At 52.1% G+C, this 23,345-nt stretch overlaps 1 protein-coding gene across 2 annotated transcripts in view; it reads left to right on the top strand.

Annotated features, from left to right (window-relative positions):
- Nucleotides 1-23,345, top strand: part of ADGRD1 (adhesion G protein-coupled receptor D1) — a 175,595-nt gene that overhangs the window by 139,404 nt on the left and 12,846 nt on the right. For both annotated transcript variants that reach the window (XM_005217662.5, NM_001034564.2), the window contains 5 exon segments: nucleotides 1,020-1,123; nucleotides 2,761-2,872; nucleotides 5,376-5,529; nucleotides 11,369-11,435; nucleotides 13,753-13,819. In XM_005217662.5, coding sequence (XP_005217719.2) covers nucleotides 1,020-1,123; nucleotides 2,761-2,872; nucleotides 5,376-5,529; nucleotides 11,369-11,435; nucleotides 13,753-13,819 — 504 coding nt within the window.

Raw genomic sequence — 23,345 nt, 5'->3', positions numbered from 1 at the left:
AGGAGCCTGGCTGGCTACAGCCCATGGGGTCACAAAGAGTCAGATGTAACTGAAGTGACTTAGCATGCATGCTCAGGTCCCAATGAACAGGGAAGAAGGTGGTTTAGCTGGAGGTCAAGGTTCTGGGTGTCCTGGACAAGGCTGGAGGGTCCTTGATGTCCAGGGCTGGACACAGATGCAGAATGAACTCCAGGCTGGGTCTTTCATGCTGGGGGAGGAGCCATGAGCCCCAGCAGGAAGTGTACTGCAGTGACCTCTGCCGGAAGCTGGTCTTCTAGTTGTGTGGCTTAGGGAGCACGGAGTTTCTTGGATCCCAGGTTCAAATGTGTATGACCTTGAGATGCTAGCTCCTGGAGTCTTGGATTGGTCTCTTAAGTGAGCTGTGATTTCTGTCACCATCCTTTGTGACTTTGCATCCACTTAACCCACTGAGTTTGTTTATGCTGTATTTGACATCAGGGATAATAGCAAACTCTTATGTCGCTCTGAGCATTTTACATGTGTAAATTCATTCCTAGGTCATTGGCTGGGGACAAGGGCATGTTGTGACTTGAACCAAGGCCTATGGATCAGGCTCTTAAGCAAACACTACATCTCCTGGGTAGCTGTGGATGTCACATTCTAGACAGGGAGGCAAGGAGCAGGCAGGCTGCTTGGGGATGGGTGGGGGAGGGGTAGGCAGTAGGCTTACAGAGACTGGTGGGTGGAGGAATCTGAGAGATTGGTGGAGCCTTTTGGAGCATCTGAAATGTACAGAACCAAGGGCCAACATCAAAGGCCTTGCCCTCTTGATGGCAACAGCAGGGTATCTGGCAGAGGCAGGGACTGTCAGTCACCACCAACTCAGAACGGCCCGATGACTACCTGGTGCTCAGCTGTGCATTAGCCCGGGACCCTTTCCAACCTGAACTCTACCTTCCCTCCCCTCAGTCAGGCTCGGGTGGCACTAACCACTGGGCAAGTCCCCCTGTAGGACCTGGACCAGATGGCTGACCACCTCCGCTCTGCTTCCCGCACAGCTCACACGCGGACACCAGGTGGCGCTCTCGTCCATCAGCTACATCGGCTGCTCTCTGTCCGTGCTCTGCCTGGCCATCACGCTGGTCACCTTCGCCGTGCTCTCGTGAGTCATCTTCTGTTCTCCCCTGGGGGCCAGGAGGTTGGCAGCTTCGTGCGAATGTCAGTGCCACCCCTGCCCACCTCGATTTCCCTTCTGGCACTTGTACTGGGCTGGGGGTGTGGATGGGATGGCAAATGCTGGCCTCTGTTTAGATTCTGCACACACAGTGTGTGACAGGTGGATGGTTGTTCCTCAAGTACCTTTTGTTTTGAGATCTGGGGTGTGGGGAGCCTGTGGGGTTCTGGAAAAGACGGAGGAGAGAGGAAGGGCTGTCGAATTGGAAGGCACCTGGCTTGAGCTAAGCTGGAAAGTTCTGAAAAGTTCCCCAGCCCACAGGACTTTCTGGCTTTTGACCAGGTGAGTGCCAGAACAAAGGACCTCCCGCCCCCCACCCCCCCACCCAAAATGTTATCAAAGCAGCCAGATCCTTGTGGGGCTGGGCTGCTGGAAGCCGCAGGGGTAAGATCCCTGGAGGGCCCCTTCCGCCCACTGAAGTCACATCAGTCTGGTCAGAGCTTGAGGGGATACCTCCAACCCCCGCCACCAAGTGGATACTGGCAGCTAAGTCTGCCCATGGCTCTTTCAGGACTGGGACAGAAAAACAAGATCAGAGCCGAGAGTCTGGGCAGTCAGCCGGGAAGATAGGTTTGCACATTCCCCTCAGAGCTGTTGGACTTCTAAGAAGGGCGTGTTACTCACACCTGGATGGGCCTCAGTCTCAAGGGGTGCTCAGGTGCTTCCTCTGCTCACGGGGTTCCTCCTGGAAGTTGGCACCCCTCCTCACCTGCCCTGTTCCCTGAGGACACTGGCCACCTGGGTGACTGTCTGTCTAGGGGGGTCCCTGGTTTGGTTGGTCCGGGATCTGCCACAATGGCAGGGGAAGCTGTTAGCTTCCCTGGGCCCCTGCTGCAGCCCACCAGGGACCTGGGCACTCTGAGGGGTGGAGCGGGGGTTCCCACTGTACACAGGAGCTTCTGGTAGGATCTGAGCCAGGTAAGAGGAGATGGAGGCGGGTTTGGAGGGGCCTCAGTGTTATGCTCAGGATGTTCCTGCTTTGATTCCCTTGTTCCCCAGCTATTTGCTCAGCAAGTCCAAACCCATCACCACCCCCACTCCAACCCACCCAGGCCTATAGTCACCTCTGAGGACGCAGTTGCACCCCAGACAGTAAAAGCATGCCTGATTGGGGGTGGGGGTGGGGAGGCAGATGACAAGTGAGGATGCGAAGGCCTGAACACACATCTCCACAGCCATCTGAGCCCTGAGGGCAGTTTAGAGAGGAAGTGGGCTCCCTCAGGCTCAGGAAGTTCTCTCTAAGGGGAGACCCGGGGAGGGACTTTACTGCATAGTAATAGCTGGTGCAGAGACCTCAAGGATGGAGCGGGCTGGGGATCTTGGAGAACCAGAAAAAGGGGTCTGTGACCAGAGGAAGGAAAGAGCTGAGTTGGAGTGATGGGCAAGGGTCAGGTCCTGCAGGGCCTGTGGAATGAGCTGGGTCATTTCCAGGAGTAATAGGGAGGCACTGATGGTTCATAACCAGAAGTGGCAGCACCCAGGCAGGCTTATCAAGACCTCTTTGGTGATTCTTGGAGGAGCAGTAGGGGGAAGCCACAGCTTAGCCAGTGCCTCTCTGCCCCCAGCTCGGTCAGCACCATCCGGAACCAGCGTTACCACATCCACGCCAACCTGTCCTGCGCTGTCCTGGTGGCCCAGGTCCTGCTGCTTATCAGCTTCCGCTTCGAGCCGGGCACGGTGAGTGGGTCTCCTGGGTCCTGATGTGTCCGCAGTGGGCCTCCCTCCCATCCCCTCCTCCCATCACCAGGGGGCATCAGCAGGGGTGGCACCTGCTGATTTCAACTCCAAATTCAGACCACTAGATAGCCAGGCTGTGGTTCCTCTGGGAGAGACAGGGAAGATGACCGGCATGAACTGGCCTCCCTGCTCACATCAGTCTTGGTAGTGAAGACAGGTATGGCCCTGACTGCATGCTGGACGCTGTGCTAAGGGCTTACATAGATCCACTCAGTTAATCCTCATATCAAGCCCAGGAAGTGATGCCACAGAGGCAGGACTGAGGCACAGAGGGTTATAGTGACTCGCCCAGGTAAGTGCCGACCAAAATCTGACCTCGTGCAGTCTTGCTGCAGACACTGCTCTCCATTTCTGCTCTGACTGCACACAGCCACACCCCTCCTCTGACTACCCAGGGCAGGTGCTCTCCACAAACAGACTGTGAAACCTAGACCCACATTTCTGTACCCTTTGAATCAGGCAGGGAATTCTCTGGGGAGCTTCGGAAGTCTTAGATCTCACAGTAAGTCAAATGCTGAGACCAGAATGACCCAGGCTTGGGTGATGTGGGTTATAAGCCTGGTTGATGGGAAGGAGAAGCAGAGATGGGCTTGCTCTAAATTAGGACAGAAAGAGACCCGAGCGGTATGAATCAGTCCTGGGATACAATCACATTCGGCTAAAGGAAGATGAACTCTTTATCCCCCTACGTGAGGGTCAGCAGAGCCTCTTATCCTTATGCCCAGCAGTGTCCTCAGCCCACCTGCCTGTCCTGGGGCTGCTGCCTAAGGAGAGATCCACTCTCCTCTGCTCGCAGGTTTAGGGGTTCAACCAAGCATCTAAGAAGTTCTTGGCTGTGCCTTGGACAGAAGAACCTGCACCAGCCTCATTCTCTCCTACAGGATGCTTTTCAAACTCCACTGTGGATCATCACATGGGATTTTCTTAAAATGTAGATTCAGGTTCAGCAGGATCTGGAGTTCCTGTTTCCATCCAGTATCTGGCTGATGCTGCTGGCCCAGGCCACACTGAGAGGAGTGAGCTCCCACGGTGTGATGGCAGCAGGAGGGGAAGTGGTCCAGGCATCCACTGTCCAGATGATGATCTCAGGGACCCAGGAGTATTCTCCCTCTCAGAGCCCAGGTGTCTGAAATCCCAGGCAGGGCTCCAGTGGGTGGATCTGCTTGAGTGATCCACCCGTTGGATGACCTCTGTGACAGACAGGAAAGGTGACTGTGGTGGCTGGTCTCATCCAGGCCTCTGTGTGTGTAGGGGGGTAAGGTGCTCCCCACACCAAAGGGGAAACTGGTCCTAAAAGACCCAGAGCCATGAATACTGGGACCACAAAAATAGTAGATGTATCCCATATTTATATCTAACTTTAACAGAGCCTGGTGACAAGAAACACAGCATTTTAGCAACTTGTTCCTTTTTCTTCCCCAAAGAATTAACTGTCCAGGGGGCCTTGGGAGGACAGGATATAGAGCCCCCACAGAGATGGTTGTTCTTGGTTTTCATCTTTGTTTTCCTCCCTGACTCCTGGTTCCCTGGCCCTTTGATCTGAGCTTAGGGATGGGTGGCTGTGGACTTACAGAGACCATAGTGGCCCGGGGGGAGAGGGGTTGAAATTTCTGATCGAGGTCCCGGGAGAATCTGAGGCCACATGGCTGAGCCTGAAGCTGTGGCCATGACACTAGGAGCAGGAGGGACCAGATGCCCCGTGATGCTCTGAACAGAGAGGAGCACAGCTGCCCTCCTCATCTAGTCAGAGAGAAGGCAGGTGGGCCTTCTGGATATCAGTGCCCCGAACAGCCAAGAAAAGCAGACATTACAGATAGTTTGTACATCTCTTGTTTATTACACACCATTGAGAGTAAACTCCAGAGAAGCGGCCGTGTCACTCAGGCTGTTCAGCTCCAGGTAAATAACCAACACCTTGAAGTAGAGAACTAAAACAGACACGTCACATGCTGATTTGTCTCTTCCCCTCAATTCCATTCACCTCATACACTTTGCTCTGCAGCACCTCCCGACTGCAGAGCCAAGGTTACTTCATAAGCTCCTAGGGTCCTTAGGTCTGGAGCTATGAGGGAAACCCGCTTGCTGATGGCTCTGCCCCCTCTGGAGCTCAGGCCATCCACCTGGCCAGTCACATGCCCGCCCCTGAACCAATCCTGTGGCAGGGATGGGGATATTTATGCTGATTTGTTGGGCCGATTCCCTGCCCTGTCATGAACCAATCACTATACCTGGGAGGGGTTCTGATTGGCTACTGCTTGAGTCACGTGCTCCACTCAAATCACTTCCCCCCGGGAAAAGCAAAACATGACTCTCCAGAAAGAAATGAAGCCACATGACCATAAGGCACCCCCAGAAAATCTGTGGAGGGAGGTTGAGACAACAGCAAACACGCACTGCTCACACCCTGAAAGAGCTTATTTTCTATGCGTTGCGTTGATCCTAGGCCCCGTGCCAGGTGCTGGCCATGCTCCTGCACTACTTCTTCCTGAGCGCCTTTGCGTGGATGCTGGTAGAAGGCTTGCATCTGTACAGCATGGTGATCAAGGTCTTTGGATCAGAAGATAGCAAGCACCGCTACTACTATGGGATAGGATGGGGTAGGTGGGGATGGGATGGGGAGGTGGGGATGGCATGGGGCTGGGGGCAGCGGTGGGTTGCGATTTCATCTTCATGTGAAACACCTTGAAGAGGCCAGGTACTGTCAGTTCCCATGGGGAGTGCTTTGGAGTGTTCTATTCTAATGGTTGGCTTCCCTTCTGTCTAGAAAAGATCTCAGAGGCATGTTCCTGAGCCAGTACGGGAACAGTGGCCAGCTTCTCTTGGATTGACACCCAGCTTTAATGTGGGGTGCTGGGCGGGGAAGGTAGCCTCTAATACCACAGTATATGGGTGCCCTGGGGGGAGGGCAGTCGGGGCCCTGTGTTCCCAGCCAGTCACACGGTGGGTGGACTCTGTAGACTGTGGGTTGTGGTTGGAGGCGGAAAGGAATTCCGATCTCTTGGTTGCGCTTACCTGGAATAGAGTTTCTGCACCGTGGTGCTAGGGAGAATGAGATATGCAGGCAGTCTGCCCCAGGGAGATATTGTGGCTTTGGATTGGGCCTCAGGGGAGGGCGTCTGTCTTGTTAGCCATGCCTGCCTGGAGTGGAGCAGATTGTAGCCCAGGTGTCCTAGTCTCTCTGTTTTCCTCTCTATTTTTAGTAGGTTTTCTTGAATAAATTCTTAATTTGCAGCAAGCCCTTAGGAAAATTTACAGAGACTTTATATGCTTATGTTTTTTTAAAAGCTAACTTTCATCAGTTATGGTAGTCCTTTATCTTGGGAGTTACCTCCCCATTGTCGTGACTCGTTTGTTGAACTTCCTCCTTGCCCATCTTGTGGTGGAGCACCAGAGCACAGGAGACCCTGCTTCCTGCCAGAGTAATGGACACCTGGAATTCTTGCATTTGCTATAAAGCATTAGTCCATCATCAGGGACCTGCTACTCCTTTCTAGTTTTCTTGCAATAGATTTAATTTTCACAGTCTTAAGCATCTGTCTACAATGTGGGAGACCCGGGTTTGATCCCTGGTCAGGAAGATCCCCTGGAGAAGGAAATGGCAATCCACTCCATTACTATTGCCTGGAAAATCCCATGGACTGAGAAGCCTGGTAGGCTACAGTCCGTGGGGTCGCAAAGAGTCGGACACGACTGAGCAACTTCACTTCACTTCACTTCATGGTGCAGGGAGCAAACAAACATTTTATTCTGTGCTTTGACCTGGCTAACGGAATGGGGAGAGAGGAGACTCACGGGCCCCACGCAAGCATAATTGTCTCCTTCCATCCTGCTGTGACTTCCTGAAAGAGGCGGGTTGCTCCTGCCTCTGACTTCTTCATTTAGTAAGCATTTAGTAAGCTTACTAAATGCTTCATTTAGTGAGCATTTACAGGATGATGTGTGATCAACCGCCTGTGATGACTAGTTTCTTTATGGAAATGGCCATGCAGTTTAGATTTGTGTGTGCATGCGCATGCACACATGTGCACGTGCGCACACACACACCCCATAGCCACAGCAAGGACGGTTGAAATGAATTAAGTGCGGAATTTGTTTCTGCAGTGACAGGAGCCATCTACGCTGGTTCAGGGTAGAGGTGAGGGTCACAATCCAATCCAGCCTTGAAGGATAGCTTCTTTAGCCTGAAATGTATTAGAGGAAAAACAATGAAATATCTGCCAATATATAAAAATGGAGAAGGTTTACATAAAATTATGGGGTTCTTTTGAAAAATGAGGAGATCTGGAAACTCTGAGTTTCCATTCCTACTTGACAGCAGTGGCTGTGACTGCGTGGTTTCTGGTCCCAGTGTCTTCCCTGTGGGTGTTCTTAGGCCTCCACAGCCTCCATCAGAGACTCCCTGCAAACAGAGGGCTGGGATGGGTGCCAGCAGGCCTGCCACCTCTGTCTCCAGTCTGCGTCCCCTTAACTGATTTCATCAGGGCTCAGAACTGCATCCCTCCTTCTTAGCTCTGGGCCTGAGTACAGACAGTCTGCAGATGGCTGGACTCTCTCTACCTGCAGTTATTAACTAGGAGGAAGCTGGAGGCTGATCCAAGGCCCTAGGAGGTCACCTATAGGAAGGATCCTCCAGAGAAAGGCCACTTCCCTAGGGATTTTCAGCCTGCTCTTACAGCAGCCTTCAAACGGTATCATTTTTTGAAACTCAAGGATTGTGGTTTTAGCTGACTTGGAATTGGAGGTGTCCCATGAACAACCTACCCAAGGTTTTTCTGTATGTCAGGCCCTGTGCTTGAACTTGTAAGGTGGGTGAAATGTAATCTCTGTCCTCAAGGAGTCCACCTGGGAACCGGGAGAGGAGGTGAGTGATAAACAGTTGAGTGTTTGTTTACATGTTGGTGCAGCAGATGTGAATCTCTGACCACAAATTCCCAAGTGGCCAGAGAAACGATCATAAACTCAGAAGTGAAAGAAAGGCAGCTTGCTTCACTTTTCTCTGTTATGACTTCATTTCTTTTGTGAGCATCCACTCATCTAGGCTTCCCTGGTGATTCAGATGGTAAAGAATCTGCCTGCAATGCAAGAGATCCCAGGTTTGATCCCTGGGTTGGGAAGATCCCCTGGAGGAGGGCATGGCAACCCACTCCAGTATTCTTGCCTGGAGAATCCCCATGGACAGAGGAGCCTGGTGGGTTACAGTCCATAGGGTGGCAAAGAGTGGGACACGACTGAGTGACTAACACTTTCACTTTCACTCACCTAGGGTTGAAAACTTCATCGTAGTTCATTCTGGACCCTGCCTTTCTCTGAAATCGTGCTGGTGTCCCAGGGAAGTGACATAGTACCGAGATCTTGGGAGGTGTGTCATTCAGGACAGCCTAGGTCACGCTGCCATAACAAGCAGCTTCCAACTCACATCAGTTGAAAACAGCAACGTTTGTCTCCTGTGTACACTGTGTATCCTCAGTGGGCTGGTGGCCGCAGAGGGGCTCTGCTCAGGGCAGTCCCTCAGCAGCCCAGGGTGATGGGGAAGATGCTGCCTTGAGCCATAGCTGGTTGCTGTGAGAGAGAAGATGGTTTGGGTATATATCACCCTGGAAATTAAACACTTAACTGATAGAGGCATGTGTCCCTTCTGTTCACAACTCACTGGCCAGAAGGAGTCAGTGATCCAACAGCCTTGGATAAGGAAGTGCAAACCTCTCATGTACCCAGAGCGAGGCATCCAGAATACGGCCTCAGTGACTTCTACCAGAGGGTGGACCACTTGTCTTCTGGCATTGTTATCTCTCTGCCCCTTTCTGCTGAGACCTCCCTGCCCCTGTGTTGGATTTCACATTATCCATCCTCTCCATGCGTTGCTCTGTGTGTCCAGGTTAATATTTCATAGCAATGCTCCTTCTGGTCACTCCTTACATCACCCCTCCCCACTTCCCTGGGTCTTAGGAGGCAACAACCAGTGTGGTTCCTCTGAAAGGTCACCACATTCCAAAGAGAACACTGCTTTCTTTAAAAGATTTATTTATTTGCTTATTTTTGGCTGTACTGGGTCTTTTCTGCTGCGTGGGCTTTTCTCTAGTTGCAGAGAGTGGGAACTACTCTCTACTTCCGATGCACGGGCTTCTTATTGCGGTGGCTTCTGTTTCAGAGCACGGGCTCCAGGGCACATAGGCTCAGTAGCTGTAGCTCCCAGGCTCCAGAGCACAGGCTCAACAGTTGTGGTGGATGGGCTTCGTTGCACCATGGCATATGGGCTCTTCCTGGACCAGAGATCGAACCCATGTCTCCTGCATTGGTAGGTGGATTCTTTACCACTGAGCCACCAGGGAAGCCTAAAGAGAGCACTTCTTGAGCTCCATAAGGTCAACATCCTTGGACAGGGCCAGAGGGACTTCAAGTTGTTTGCAGGAAGCAGGTCACATGTCTGCATGGGTTGTTGAGGTGTGAATTTCAGATGACAGCAACAGTGGAAAAGACATCTGAGTTTGTTAGTAATAGTGGAGGTTATTGTACAGAGATGGACTTTGTACATCAGTGCCTCCTGGATCACGTCCATAGCTCAGCTTGTGTGGTCCTTACAGTAAGTAGCCTGATGTCACCTCCATTTACAGAGTGAGAACCTGGTGACCCAGAGAGGTTCAGCCGAGCCCTTGAGGCTTCACAGCTGGTCCAGGTTGGCCCTGGGGCTAGAACCACGTGTCATTTGGCTCCAAAGCCCAGGCTCTTCCTGCTGGCTGATGTCTGCATCCTGTTCCCATGCTCATCCTCCTGCTGCCTGTGAATTTTCCTTCTTAACAACGCGCTCACCCCATCCCTGTGGCTCCTGCAGCGTATTTCAGAGAAAGCAGAGTGGAGCTTGCCCTCTTCTCAGACCCTTCTGGTCACCTTTCCATGGCCCTGTCCTCTGCAGGACACAGAGGATGGTGCAGGAGAAGCTGTGACCAAGGACTGTCAGTGTTGCTTTGGGGATCGTGGGAGAAACACATCACACCGCAGTTGTGAAGGCAGAAAAAGAAGCTTCTACTCTTCCATTTAACTCTGGGCAGTAAAGGGATGACAGCCTCTGACTTGGGCCCCCACCATTGCCACGATCAGCGGAGAGAGGTGTGGCAGCTCCAAGTGAAGCCTCAGCCACTGAGTTTGAAAATCTATCCTCTCTGGCACCTCTAGTTCTTCCTGCACCTTTCAGAACCCACCTGAACGGGGCCCTGGGGACTCTGCAGGGCCCCATGTGCACCTGCCAGGCTGTCCTGTGGACCCAGTGCTCCTGCAGCACCTGCTTCTCCTGCACCCTGAGGCTTGGGCTTCCTCGGGAAGATGGGAGTGGGGGGACCTTGGTGTGCCATGCCCCCAAGGTCCCTCACCATCTCAGGTCCCGTGTATTCCTCCCACCCCAATTGAGCCAGGCAGTGGGGGTTCTCTGTGACATCTGAGGAAACTGAGGCTCTCAGTGAGTGAGCAGCAGGGTGGGGGCCTGGTTCTAGGTCTCCGCTTGTCTCCTGTGACTCTGGGTCCATCGAGGCAGGAGGCAGCCAGTGGCTCCAACACCTGGAAAGGCTCTGGCTCCTATGAAGTTGTGCACACGGGTAGAGAACCCAGTGTGGTAGCGGGTCAGTGGTGAGAGGCGCAACTCCTCCTGGCCCCGGCACCTCTCCCCAGAGGCTGCTCTTCTCCTGTGAGAGCCCTGCGATGTCTTGTGCAGACGTCCTGTGATGCAGACTATTTTGACATCAAATCAAAGTATTTCAGAGATGGGATGTTTCTCCAGAAACTCCTTTTCAAGATAATTTAAAATTGATCCTCAGAAGGGCAGGTGTGCTGTCTGCTGACTGAGCCACTAGACATCCCAGGAGGGCTGTGGCCTTGAGGTGCCCAGGCCTGGAGTGAGTGGGGGTAGCGGGGGAGAGGAGCAGGCTTCCCTCTGGGTCCTGGAGCTGGTCTCCCATGGGCGGGACAGACTCAGCTCAGGGGTGGGCGACAGAGACCCACTTGTTGTAATGTATCCCCCCACCCTTTTTTCTTTGGAATCTGCCAAGTGCAGTTTCCTGGTCGGGAGCCCTTTCTCCTGGAGGGGAGGGTCAGTGGGTAGAAGGGACCCCTTGCTGTCTCCGCACCCCCCGCCATCCCTTCCTTGCAGGGGAGCAGAGGGAGACCCTGTGCTCATGGCACTGATCAGTCAGAGGCCCGGAGGATGCACGGCTGCTTTCTGAGCAGCCAGAAATGGTTGTTTTCAGATAAAGAATAGATTAATAACGGATCTGCCCTAAAATGCACCTGTGTGTTATCTCTTTGTTTAGACTCTAAGTTCTTGGAGCCTAGAGGCTGTTCTGTGCCCTCAGCACTCAGCACACAGGTTTTTGTATCCGTCAGGTATAAAATGAATAAATGCATCAAAAGAGAGTGGCTAATACAATACTCTGCTCTCATTTTCTGCAGGTTTTCCTCTTCTGATCTGTATCATTTCAATAGTCTTTGCCATGGACAGTTATGGAACAAGTAAGAAGTAAGTGAAATGGTGATTCCTGTGTTGGCAGGACTCCCGTAGGGAGGGTCCCCATGGCCCCGGCTCGTTGTCTTCCTGTGTTCTTCTGGGGGAGGGGTCTGTCCAAGGCTGGCATCTTCCAGCCCTGACAGTTTTTTTTAAAAAAGTGTTTTGGGCTTTCTCCCACCTTGAAACTAGCAATGAGGGTGTTCTAGTGCCTCCAGGACTGGGTGGCCGGTACAGGTTTCTAATGGGAACTTTCCATCCATGCAGTTTTCCTAGACATGCTGTCTGGTCCCCTGTGGAGCCCAGTTTTGTGTCGAGTCCTTTCCTTGGTTGGTCAGCAAGTGCCTAGTTCATAAGAAGTCTCATTCAGTTACAGCCCAGTGAACATAAGACTGTGTGCGTGTAGACCGGTGCACGCCAGCAGTGGGCCCCAAGGTTCTCCTCGCGGGGGCGGCAGCAGATGGGACCCTGTATGTTCTAGACCTCATGCCACCGTTTTGAAACTGCAGCTGGTGGGTCCAGAGTTGAATCAAGAAGAGGCTGGGTTGGTGCTGTGCAGCCAGGCCAGGTGTTCAGGTTCTAGAAAGTTGATTTCCTTTCCTCTCAAAGAGAAAAAGGCTTTAGCTCAACCGTCTTTAGGAGGCTGCCCCCTTGAGCCACTGAGAGAAAACACCATGGAGAGAGTTTAAGAAGAGAGAGGGAGTTAAACTTGGTCATAGCTTCAGCCTGAGATAATTTCTCAACTGAGTCACTAAACTGGGAGGAATCTGGCTTATTCCACTTTAGGGCAACAATTTCCTGGAGATGAGGCTTTTAAAGAAAGTGCTGTCTGAGTGCATACTGAAATAAGAATGATTAAACAACCACTGTTCTGGCCCATTCCTTGCAAGCCTGCGTGGTATCCGAAGTCAAGGTGCAAATTAAAAGAAGAAACTTCATCTCAAACACATCTCGTTGGCATTTGTTCAGTGTCTTTCCATCTGGGAGTGCAGATGCTGGCCGCCCACAGCATGTGGCTCAGCTCCAGGGTCTGAGTCTGATACAAGCCTCTCATCCACTCACGTGCCTGAGAGCAAGGCATCCTTGGCAAATGTTCAGAGGGTCACTGAGTGTCTGATGGGGACGGGGGATCTGAGGATGCTCATCCACTTAGCACTCTGCATGACAACAGTGGAAAGCATGGGCTTCCTCCTGCAGAGTCATCACCCTCTCAGGGAGCCTGGGTTGGAGACCACTGTACTTGCTGTGTGTTTCCATGGGAGATGCCGCATCCTCAGACAAGAGGCTCTTTCTCCAGGGTCTGGGTTCCAGACAGGAACAAGCCTCTTACAGGCACTGTCACGTGTCTGGGGCACTTCATGTCTCCTGATCCAGGAGGTCTCAGGTTGGGGGAGGACTGGGGCCAGAAAGGCAGGTGCAGGAGCATGGACTTGGGTCCCCTAACCTCCCTGGGCCTCAGCCTCCTCCTCTGCAGGGCGAACGTCATCACAGCGCTTGCATCGGGGTGCGCAATGGAGTTTCAGGGGATGATGTGTCTCTAGGTTTGCAGAGCTGGGGGCAGGGGCTGTGAGTAGCTGTGAGTAGCTGTGAGTGAGTGACCAGGTGACATTCACGTCCTGAGTCAGTGAGGATGTGTCGTGGGCCTGGCCAGATCCCAGAGGGTGTGCCAGGCCCCTGGGGCTGCGCCCAGATCCAGGGAGGGATGTGTCTAAGGGACACCCAGGCTCTTGGCAATTCTGAGGCTTTGGAGAGAAATGAGGTAGTAGAATGGCTGGCGGTCCTGCCTGAGCCCCTGGAATCACATCTCGGAATCCAGGAGGAATTTCACAACCTTAAAACTGGACCCTATATCCCAGACAAGGCTTCTCTGGAAGTCAGAGCCCTGGCTGGGATCCACTGGGGAACCATTCCTCTCAGCTAAGGGGGCACCGCCAGGAGGGGCACTGACAGATAGCTGATGAGCCGATGAGGATGGTCAGTCCTGTGCCATGTAATGCCTCCTCACTCCTCCAATAGACAAAAGCCTATTTATCATAATAAAATTAAAGCCTTTGTTCGATTTTGGCTAGACTCTTCAGAGATGGTGAAGTTTTTCACTAACTAGGTGACCTGTAAAAGCCTTCTTTTGCCTGAGCCGGTCTGCAGACCCAGAACGTTCTTCCCAAGAGTGGAATACTCTTGAAATTGTGAGCAGGATACGGGCACGTCTGTTGGGATTAACGGCATTATTGTCACCATGCCCACATTGTCCCTGTCCTGTTCTGGATGCAGGGCCCCTGCGCTGGAGTGGGTGGGGTGATGCACTGAAGTAACCGTCTGTCTCTCTCTGCAGTTGCTGGCTATCACTCGGGAATGGCACCATCTGGGCCTTCGTGGCCCCTGCCCTTTTCATCATCGTGGTATGTTCTCTGTCCTGTGGGCACGGAGCTGGGCGGGGCTGGGGGTAGTGGAGTAGAGGGAGCACTGGGCTGTGTGGAGATGGGGCTGGGATCCCTGGGAGTAATGTCCGAGGCTGTGGCAGCATCAGTACTGTTACAGCCCCTCTTATGGCCTGTGACCCAGAGCCTCATTACTCCAAGAGAACTTGGCAAGGTCGGCCATGTTTTCAGATTTAATGCAGACTGGATTAAGGCCCTTGGTGCTTTTCCCGCCAAAGCAACCGGTATGGATGTGCACCCAGGGGGGCAGTGCAGACCCAAATGGTTCTTCTCCTCCTCACCGTTCTTTCATAATTTCCTCACATGCACATCTCCATGATCAAGGAGATGCAGGATCCAAGGCTGCGTTAGGAAGCTTTAGTCAAAGCTCCCTGGGAACCACAGGTAAGAGAACTCCTGTGATTATGAAGGACCTACTCAGAGAGGTTGACAGAAATCGGGATTTATAAACGCATAGTCAGGAATGCTTGCTGTGGCTGCTGGGTTCAAGATTCAGACGTGGCCATCTCCACGTGTTTCTAGCTTCTCATATCTCAGTTCTGTTTTCCTATGAGTTGGCTCCATTTTTAGGCTGCCCCAGATGCTGGTAAGAAACTTTTAGGACCATATAAAATTCCATTATCCGTCTTAGGGGGAAAAAAACTCCTTTGCTCTTCTTGTTATTGTTCTGCTGACATGTCCTACAAAATCCTAGGATCGATTCTCATCATTTCTAATGGGCTTGACTTGGAACCCTGCCTGCCATGGACCCCCTCACTGAGGTCAGAGGAGCAAAATGCTCTGATTGGCCAGAAGAATGGACTGTTCTGATTGGCCAGCCTTCACTGAGGCCAGTGGAAGCAGAATGTTCTGATTGGCCAGAGGAATAGACTGTCCTGATTGGTCATCCCTCCCAGAGGAATGAAATGCTCTGATTGGCCAAAGTTCTGAAATGCTCTGATTGACTCGGCCTAGGTCACAGTTCTTGGAGAAGGCAATGGCACCCCACTCCAGTACTCTTGCCTGGAAAATCCCATGGACTGAGGAGCCTGGTAGGCTGCAGTCCATGGGGTCACTAAGAGTCGGACACGACTGAGCGACTTCACTTTGACTTTTCACTTTCATGCATTGGAGGAGGAAATGGCAACCCACTCCAGCGTTCTTGCCTGGAGAATCCCATGGACAGAGGAGCCTGGTGGGCTTCCGTCTATGGGGTCGCACAGAGTCGGACACGACTGAAGCGACTTAGCAGCAGCAGCAGCAGGTCACAGTTCTAACCCTGGGTCCTTATACTTGGTTTCCAGTGAAGTTATTTAACATTAATGATAAAGGCTCAAATTTATAGAGATCTTTTAAAAAAGATGTTTTTACATTAAATGTCTCTTTTCCTTGCCCTTAAAATAGCTACTTGAAGAGATGGTGATTTCTGTTTTATAGAGGAGCAGATTGAATGATAAACTCCTGGCCAGTGATTGCAGCTGTATTGCTATAGATGTGCCCTTCCTCTCCTCCTCCCCTTCTCCTTGCCGTCTTCCTCTTGGTATCTCTCCTCTTCCTTCTTCTCAGGTGCTAGTAAACCAGCTTGAGCTCTCTTGAGCAGAAACGGCTCAGTCCTGGGAAGCGCAGGGGGAATCAGATTTGGCTGGCTCTGGGCACTCAGTGCTGTCAGCTGGTATCTCCTACTTAGCTCTTGGCCCCACTGCCTCCTTGCTGGCTCCATCTGGATCAGGCTTTCCTGGGGAGGAAGTGATGGAACTGGCACCCTGACAACATCCTCCAGCTCTGCAGCTCAGGGTGGGGAGGGAGGCACTGTTCCCAGCAGTCCTAGCAGAAGTCCCAGGGCAGATTCTGATTGGCTCCTGTGGGTCAGGTGCCTGTCCCAGAGCCAATAACGGAGGCTGAGCTGGAGACAGATGATTGTTCGACCTGAACCACATGACTGCCCGGGGGTCACCCCCCTGAACTCCAGAGTCTGGAGGTGGGGGTTCTCAGGAAGCCCTGTGGGGAGGAGGCTTTGGGGAGGGGGAACAGCATCCTTGCACCCTGCTCAGTATCTGGGGTCTGGTTAGGGCTGAGGCATCCCCATGCTGTCCCAGTCTGAACATCTCTCCTCTCAGGTGTTGGGGGCTGACACCGGGGAACCTCCCCCACATCCCTCCTGCCCACCCTGAGCATCCACAGAACACACTCTTCACACTCTGGGCTGGGACTCCAGAGCATGCTCTCCACACACCCCCAGGGTGGGATCCAGGCTGTGTTTATTACCTCTCCAAAGGGTGCTGTCTTTGAAGCACCCCTGGGCGACCCTGATACTGAAGGCATGGGAGGGGGCTCCAGCCGGACACACTTGTGCCTTTGGTGTCCTTATTCATCGCCTCCCACTCCTAATGACAAGCCCAATGTCCCATGTCACCAGTGATGGTGGTGAGAGGATGGACTTAGAGAGGGTCTGTGGATGGCACTGAAGCCACCACCCTGCTCCCCTCCCCCATGGGGATATTTCCTAAATATTGTGAACCCAGCCCTCCTTTCTCTCACCCCCTGCTCTCTTCCCCAGCTGCTGATTTGAAATCTTCTTTTTGACTTTGTTGCATATTCACTGGCACTGACTGAAGCCGTGGGCCCTGGTGGTTAATTAGAAATGTGTCCAAGGGAAGATGCCTGAAGATGTGGCTTCCTGCTTCTTAATTAAAATTCCACTCAGGCATCCTCATGCCACACAAAGTGCAGCAGCATCTTCTTGGTAAAGGATTTCTGGAAGGGAGAGAGGGGACCTCATTGTGGTGTCCTTGTCTGTTTGGGACCGGAGGGAGGGTGGGTGGTGCCAGCCCCGCACACGATCCCCTCGTTCTGGCTGCACTGACTTGCTGCCCTCCATGCCCATCTCCTTCCAGGTGATGTGGGCTCTGGGGTGTCCACAGGTACAAGCAGGAGATGGGGAGTTGGTGGGAGGTGCTGCAAGCCTCCTGGATCCCCAGTAGTCCCAGCCCTCAAGCATCTGTGCCAGCGGTGAGGCGGGGCTGCACTCCCAGCTCTGTGGGGCTTCAGGGCCCCTGGGCTCTCTGTAGGATCCACGTGGAGCCCTGGTGGAAGGGGTGGGCATCAACCAAGTGCCCCTCCTGATACTGTGCCCCTTCTGCCCGGGGTGGAGGGGTGACCTGTATGGATGTGGACGAGACTCAGAAGAGGAGGGCCCAGGAGTGCATCCCCAATTCCCTCAAGCAGGACAGTGGGTGGCAGGGGCTGCTCCATCCCCCACAGGCCACACTCCTGTCTGCAGCGGTAGTGCAGCCTTGGCCACAGACTCCCTGGGGCCCAACACTGTCCCTCTGCCCTCAGCTCCTCTGTCTCGCAGGAGCCAATGTCCCAGGCACTCCATCTCCAATTGCTGGCTCCCTTGTGGTGCTTGGGTGTTTTCTTTCTTTGTTTGTCATGGGTAGTCAGAATCACGTAGCTGGGTCACCGCCATGATGGAAGGGGGCACAGCTGTCTCTTCAAGGCCAGGGCGATGCACACGTGCTCTGTGAAGGAGGGCTCCTTCCAGGAAGGGCTGCCAGGTTGGGGAAGGGGTGGGACTGTCAGCTCAGGTGTCCCTCCTCTGCGTGAACTCCGGGTTCTGAGCACAGACCTGGGTTCTTCAGTTAATTGCTTTCAGCTGCAGGAGGGGGCACGTTACTGTGGTGACGTGTCCCTGAGCTTTCAGTCCAGGCTGTCCCCTGTCCCAGGGCTGTGTGAAGACTGTCTACAGTCATGTTACACCCGGCCTTTCACAGGATGACAGAGGCCTCTGTGAGCGACCTGGCGGGCACTCTCGCCTCCTGCTCCTGGGGTCAGGGAAGACCCTTCACTTTGTCACTCAAACGGAGACACAGGCTCAGACTGACTCCAGTCGCCCCAACAATTAAACCCTCCTGGTCAGAGCATGGATGGCAGGCAGGGGTGGAAGGGAAGTAGTTGAATGTGTAAGTCCCCTGTTCTGTCTGTGTGCTGACCTAACCCACCAGGTCTGGAGGGCTTGGCAGCATCGCCCCCCTCCCAGACTCCCTGGGTGATCTGAGTGTTTCATCTGACTTCAGTCAGTGACAGCGGGGGATCCAAGGCTGCCCTGCCTGGATCCTTACCCTCCATCCATGCAGCATGGGGTCCGGCTGCAGCAGGGTCCCCACACCTTGAGTCCTCCAGGATCACTGGAGCCCCACTGTCCTTCCTGGGGGAGCATTACCTCCAGCCCCACTCCAGCCCCTCTCCTTGACATCAGCCGTCAACGCCTGAGGACTGCAGTTCTCAAACTTGTTAGTAAGGGAGTTACTGGGGAGCGTGGGAGCAGTTCCCACCTTAGAGGTTCTAGATTTACTGGATGTGGGCTCCAGGACCTTTCAGAGCTCCAGGGGATCCCACCGTGGAGCCAGCTTGGGGTCTGAGGAGGGCCAGGGGAAGTCAGGGAGCCCTGGATAATGAGGAGGGAGGTGTAGGCCTAGAACTGTTCAGTGACTTCACAATTGAGTGCAGGGTCAGCGGGCTGTGGCCCACGTGGTAAAGCCTGTGCAGTAGCACAGGTGATTACTTACAAGTCGTCTGCAGCAGCTGTCATGCTGCAGCCATTGAGTTGAGTAGTTTCAGTAGAGACTGTGAGGCCTAGAAAGCCAAAATATTTGCTACTTGGACCTTGAGAGAAAAATCATGCAGACCCTGGGCTGGGAGACGCAGTGGAGGGGTCCAGAGACCCAATCTCTCTGAGCCTCAGGGCTCATTCTGGCTGCAGTTGGGTGTGTCTCATGTTCCTTGTCTCCTCTGAGGACCCTGGGTTGTGCGTGTTGAGTTGTTCCCCATTGTTCAGAGGTGCCCCCTGAAGACAGCAGTTTTCAGGACCCAGGTAGGGCCTGGCCCCATTGTGTAAAGTGTGCACAGCTCTGTCTGGGCGCAGGTTCACATGAGTATGTCTGTGGGAAAGAAATGTCTGGACGGATGCAATGGGATAGGGTTCCCTCCAGAGGGATTCGTGTCTGGGGGCTACCTGTTTGCATATCCCATGCATTTAAAAAACACCCGGCAATTTTAAACTAAAACACTTTAGCAAGGTGCAGGTTCATGTTGGGACATGTGGTTTCTGTGTGTCCTGGTGAGGTTGATCTTGGAGGGGCAGGAACCAGGGGGACAGAGATTGTCACGGTTATGCCTGCTGGGCCCATGGCAGGGGCCAGGAAAGGGCAGATCCAAGCCCCTTCTGGGAACAGCTCATCCTTCACCCCACTGTCAGATACCGACCCCCCTCCCAACTGTCCGTTCACAAACCATCCTACCTGATTATGAAGGGACACGGATGTCATTCCCTGGGTGACTTCAGTGAGCCTGAGTGCAGATGTGCCTATGGGGCCAGCAGGTCTTACAGAAGCAGGGACACAACCTGAGCCCCCTAAAGGGCTTGTTCCATGCCAGCCCCACTGGGGAGACAGCCTCCAAGCCAGGGAAGAGAAAAGTCTGGAGCTTTAAAGTCCTTCTCTCACATGAAACAATGGACTGGTTCAAAACTGGGAAAGGAGTATGTCAAGGCTGTATATTGTCACCCTGCTTATTTAACTTATATGCAGAGTACACTAGGTGAAATGTCAGGCTGCATGAGGCACAAGCTGGAATCAATAACCTCAGATAAACAGATGATACCATCCTTAAGGCAGAAAGTGAAGAAGAACTAAAAAGCCTCTTGATGAAGGTGAAAGAAGAGAGTGAAAAGGCTGGCTGAAAACTCAACATTCAAAAAACTAAGGTCATGGCATCTGGTCCCGTCACTTCATGGTAAATAGATGGGGAAAAAGTGGAAACAGTGGCAGGTAATATCTTCTTGGGTTCCAAAAATCACTGTGGACGGTGACTGTAGCCATGAAATTAAAAGATGCTTGCTCCTTGGAAGAAAAGCTATGACAAGCCTAGACAGTGTATTAAAAAGCAGACATCACTTTGCTGACAAAGTTTTGTATAGTCAAAGCTGTGGTTTTTCCAGTAGTCATGTATGGATGTGAGAGTTGGACCATAAAGAAGGCTGAGAGCCAAAGAATAAATGCCTTCAAACTGTGGTGCTGAAGAAGACTCTTGAGAGTCCCCTGGACTGCAGATCAAACCAGTCAATCCTAAAAGAAATCAACACTGAATATTCATTAGAAGGACTGATGCTGAAGCTGAAGTTCCAGTACTTTGGGCACCTAACGTTAAGAACTGACTCATTGGAAAAGACCCTGATGCTGGGAAAGATTGAGGGCAGGAGAAGAGGGTGATAGAGGATGAGATGGTTGGATGGCGTCACTGACTCAATGGACATGAGTTTGAGGAAACTCCGGGAAAAGGACAGGGAAGCCTGGTGTGCTGCAGTCCATGGGGTTGAAAAGAGTTGGACACAACTGAGCAACTGAACAACAACCACTTCTCACCTAGGAAGAAGCCAGAGTGGTTGTGTGACTCTACAAATACAGGTGCATAAAAATACATCAGTCAGTTCAGTTCAGTTCAGTTGCTCAGTCGTGTCTGACTCTGCGACCCCATGAATCACAGCACGCCAGGCCTCTCTGTCCATCACCAACTCCCGGAGTTCACTCAGACTCACATCCATCAAGTCAGTGATGCCATCCAGCCATCTCATCCTCTGTCGTCCCCTTCTCCTCCTGCCCCCAATCCCTCCCAGCATCAGGGTCTTTTCCAATGAGTCAACTCATTGTATAAAGATACATAGATACGGATATAGTTGTTGTCTAGTCACTAAGTCATATCCGACTCTTTGTGACTCTGTGGACTCTAGCCTGCCAGTCTTCTCTGGGCAAGAATACTGGAGTGGGTTGCCATTTCTTTCTCCAGGGGATCTTCCCAACCCAGGGATTGAACCCACGTCTCCTATATTGGCAGGCAGATTCTATACCACTGAGCCACCAGGGAAGCCCCATGGATACAGTTACCAATTCCTAAATACAGATACAGAAATGGACACAATTACAGTTACAGACATATAAATACAGAGTCATAAATGCCTATGCTCCTAAGTCACTTCAGTCGTGTCTGACTCTGTGCGACCCCATAGACGGAAGCCCACCAGGCTCCCCTGTCCCTGGGATTCTGCAGGCAAGGACACTGGAGTGGGTTGCCATTTCCTTCTCCAGTGCATGAAAGTGAAAAGTGAAAGGGAAGTCGATCAGTTGTGTCCGACTCTTAGCAACCCCATGGACTGCAGCCTACCAGGCTCCTCCATCCATGGGATTTTCCAGGCAAGAGTACTGGAATGGGGTGCCATTGCCTTCTCCATAAATGCCTATAGGGACATAGAAACAAGTAAAGATACAAACTGCAGCATTTACTATGTCTATATGTGTCTCTATACTTTCATTGGGAAATCGTGGCCACATCCCAGTGATTTTTCATGAATACCTGAGTAGCCCGGAGTCAGGTCAAGAAACACAGCATGGTCTGAACCCCAGAAGCCCTGCCACGACGTTCCCTCCTCCCAGCAGAGGTCCCCATGGTCTTGAGTGTATATCCTCCCCCCCGCCTTTTTTTCCTGCTGAAATGAGCTTGTGAATTATTGGTTTGACGTTCTGTCGTAAGTAGCTTGTTGGCTATTCGAATGCAGAGACACTTAGTTGATGAGATACATGATATTCACGTTACAGACGCCTCACTGCAGAGCCTTTCCCAGTTTGCAGCTAGGCACAAGCCAGGGTGAGTGAAATGCAGTGGGGAGCTGGGTCCGCTTCTGCTTTGTATTTTCATGAAAATACAAAGATTTGTTTCACCCACAGCCACCATCTCCCACTTAACTGTGCGTTGATGCGGGATCACAGGTTCTCTGCACCTTCTCTCGTATTGCCGTGGCGGACGTGACTGTCTTACCAACTCAGAGGAAGCATGCACGCCAGATGAAATCAGACAGGCCCATGCTGAAAGAGAGAGGGGAAATAAACCCCAGCAGAAGCTTTGGAGAGATGAATTATAACATCCAATCATGCGGCAGCTTAACCATTATTGAAACGCTTTCTTCCGGGTCTTAAATACAGAGACCAGGAAATAACACAAGATCTGAAATTAGATCAGTCACTTGTAGCATTTCTATGTCTGTTAAACGATTTGCAGTAATCTGATCATGCATTTAGCGACCACATCACGGAGTCTGTGAACCGTAGCCTGAATCGTCTGGCTTCACACCTGAGAAGTCTGGGGCAGGGTCCCAGTTCAGCCTTCAAGCCCGCAGAGGGAGGGGGCGGTTGTGTTGTGACCTCTGGGGCCACGTGGGGTGTTCAGGCTCCTCCCCTGGCGTCCCTCTCCCAGGTTCTGGGCTTTGTGGCTTCTCCATCCTCTCCCCCAAATTATCGGGACACTTCATGGTTAAGCCTATTTTCCTCCTGAGACCAAGGACATCACTGAAACAGTCACAGGAAAAGGGATTTATGTTAGTCCCCTTTTATAATTTAAGTAATTTGACTTTTGAACATTAACACACATGGCTAAAAATTTGAAAGCAAAGCTTAATAATATATATGAATAGTCTCTGCCCGCGTCTCTCTCTCAGCTCTCTGGTTTCCACCCACCTCCCCAAACAGATGCCCCTGGTACTAACTTCTTGTGTATCCTAGGAGTGCTGCGCAGATATAGGTGAATATAAATATGCATTCACCTTGTGTGCATTTTCTGCACAGAAAGTGCTGCCTTGGTTCATAATACATCCAGGGAGCATGCTGCCCATGGTAGCCCCCAACCTGCTCCTTGTCGGAAACAATTCAGGTTGTTTCCAGTCTTTTCTTACAAGGCTTCAGCTTTGGCCAGTATGTGAGGAACCCAGGATATAAATTCCCAAAGTGAGAGAGGCAGGAGAGGACCACGCTAAGCATTCTTCCCCTGGAATGCAAGGAATTTACTGGAGGAAGTATAGGGGGGAGAAACCCAGATGTATCAGAACTCTAGAAAATCAACCAAAGGCATAGAAACTGAAAAGTGTTTAATCACGAAAATCATGAGTCTTGGTGAGATAAGCAGGGTCTGTGCTTTCTATTCACCACTCCAGCTGATAGTCTCAACTCCACGACACAGCTTGTCGCCTCCGGAGACGACTGTGCAGTGTCCACCTGCCCTCAGAAGATGCTGTTTGCAGACCTCCCTGAACCTCAGTGTCTGGAATTAAAATTCACATTCTTTTCTGTTTTTTAATGGTTATTTTTGGCTGCATTGGGTCTTTGTTGCTGCACGTGGGCTTCTCTCTAATTGAGGTGCACAGGCTTATGCACCTCAGGTGCACAAGTGCATTGCCTATGATATGGGATCTTAGGTCCCAACCAGGGATCAAACTCGTGCCCCCTGCCTTGGAAAGTAGATTCTTAACCATTGGCCCACCAGGGAAGTCCCTAAAATTCCCATTCTTAAAGTGGCTACCAGTTAGTTCCCTCACTCTTTGGTCACAGTCCCACTTGAATGGGCTGCTCCCCACGTTTTTCACATCCGTGCTGGCCCACCTCTCTCTCATCTGCTGAGTGTGGCT

Source organism: Bos taurus, chromosome 17 (assembly GCF_002263795.3).
Source record: "Bos taurus isolate L1 Dominette 01449 registration number 42190680 breed Hereford chromosome 17, ARS-UCD2.0, whole genome shotgun sequence".
Classification (NCBI taxonomy): domain Eukaryota; kingdom Metazoa; phylum Chordata; class Mammalia; order Artiodactyla; family Bovidae; genus Bos; species Bos taurus.
This window is presented reverse-complemented; position numbering and strand designations above follow the sequence as displayed.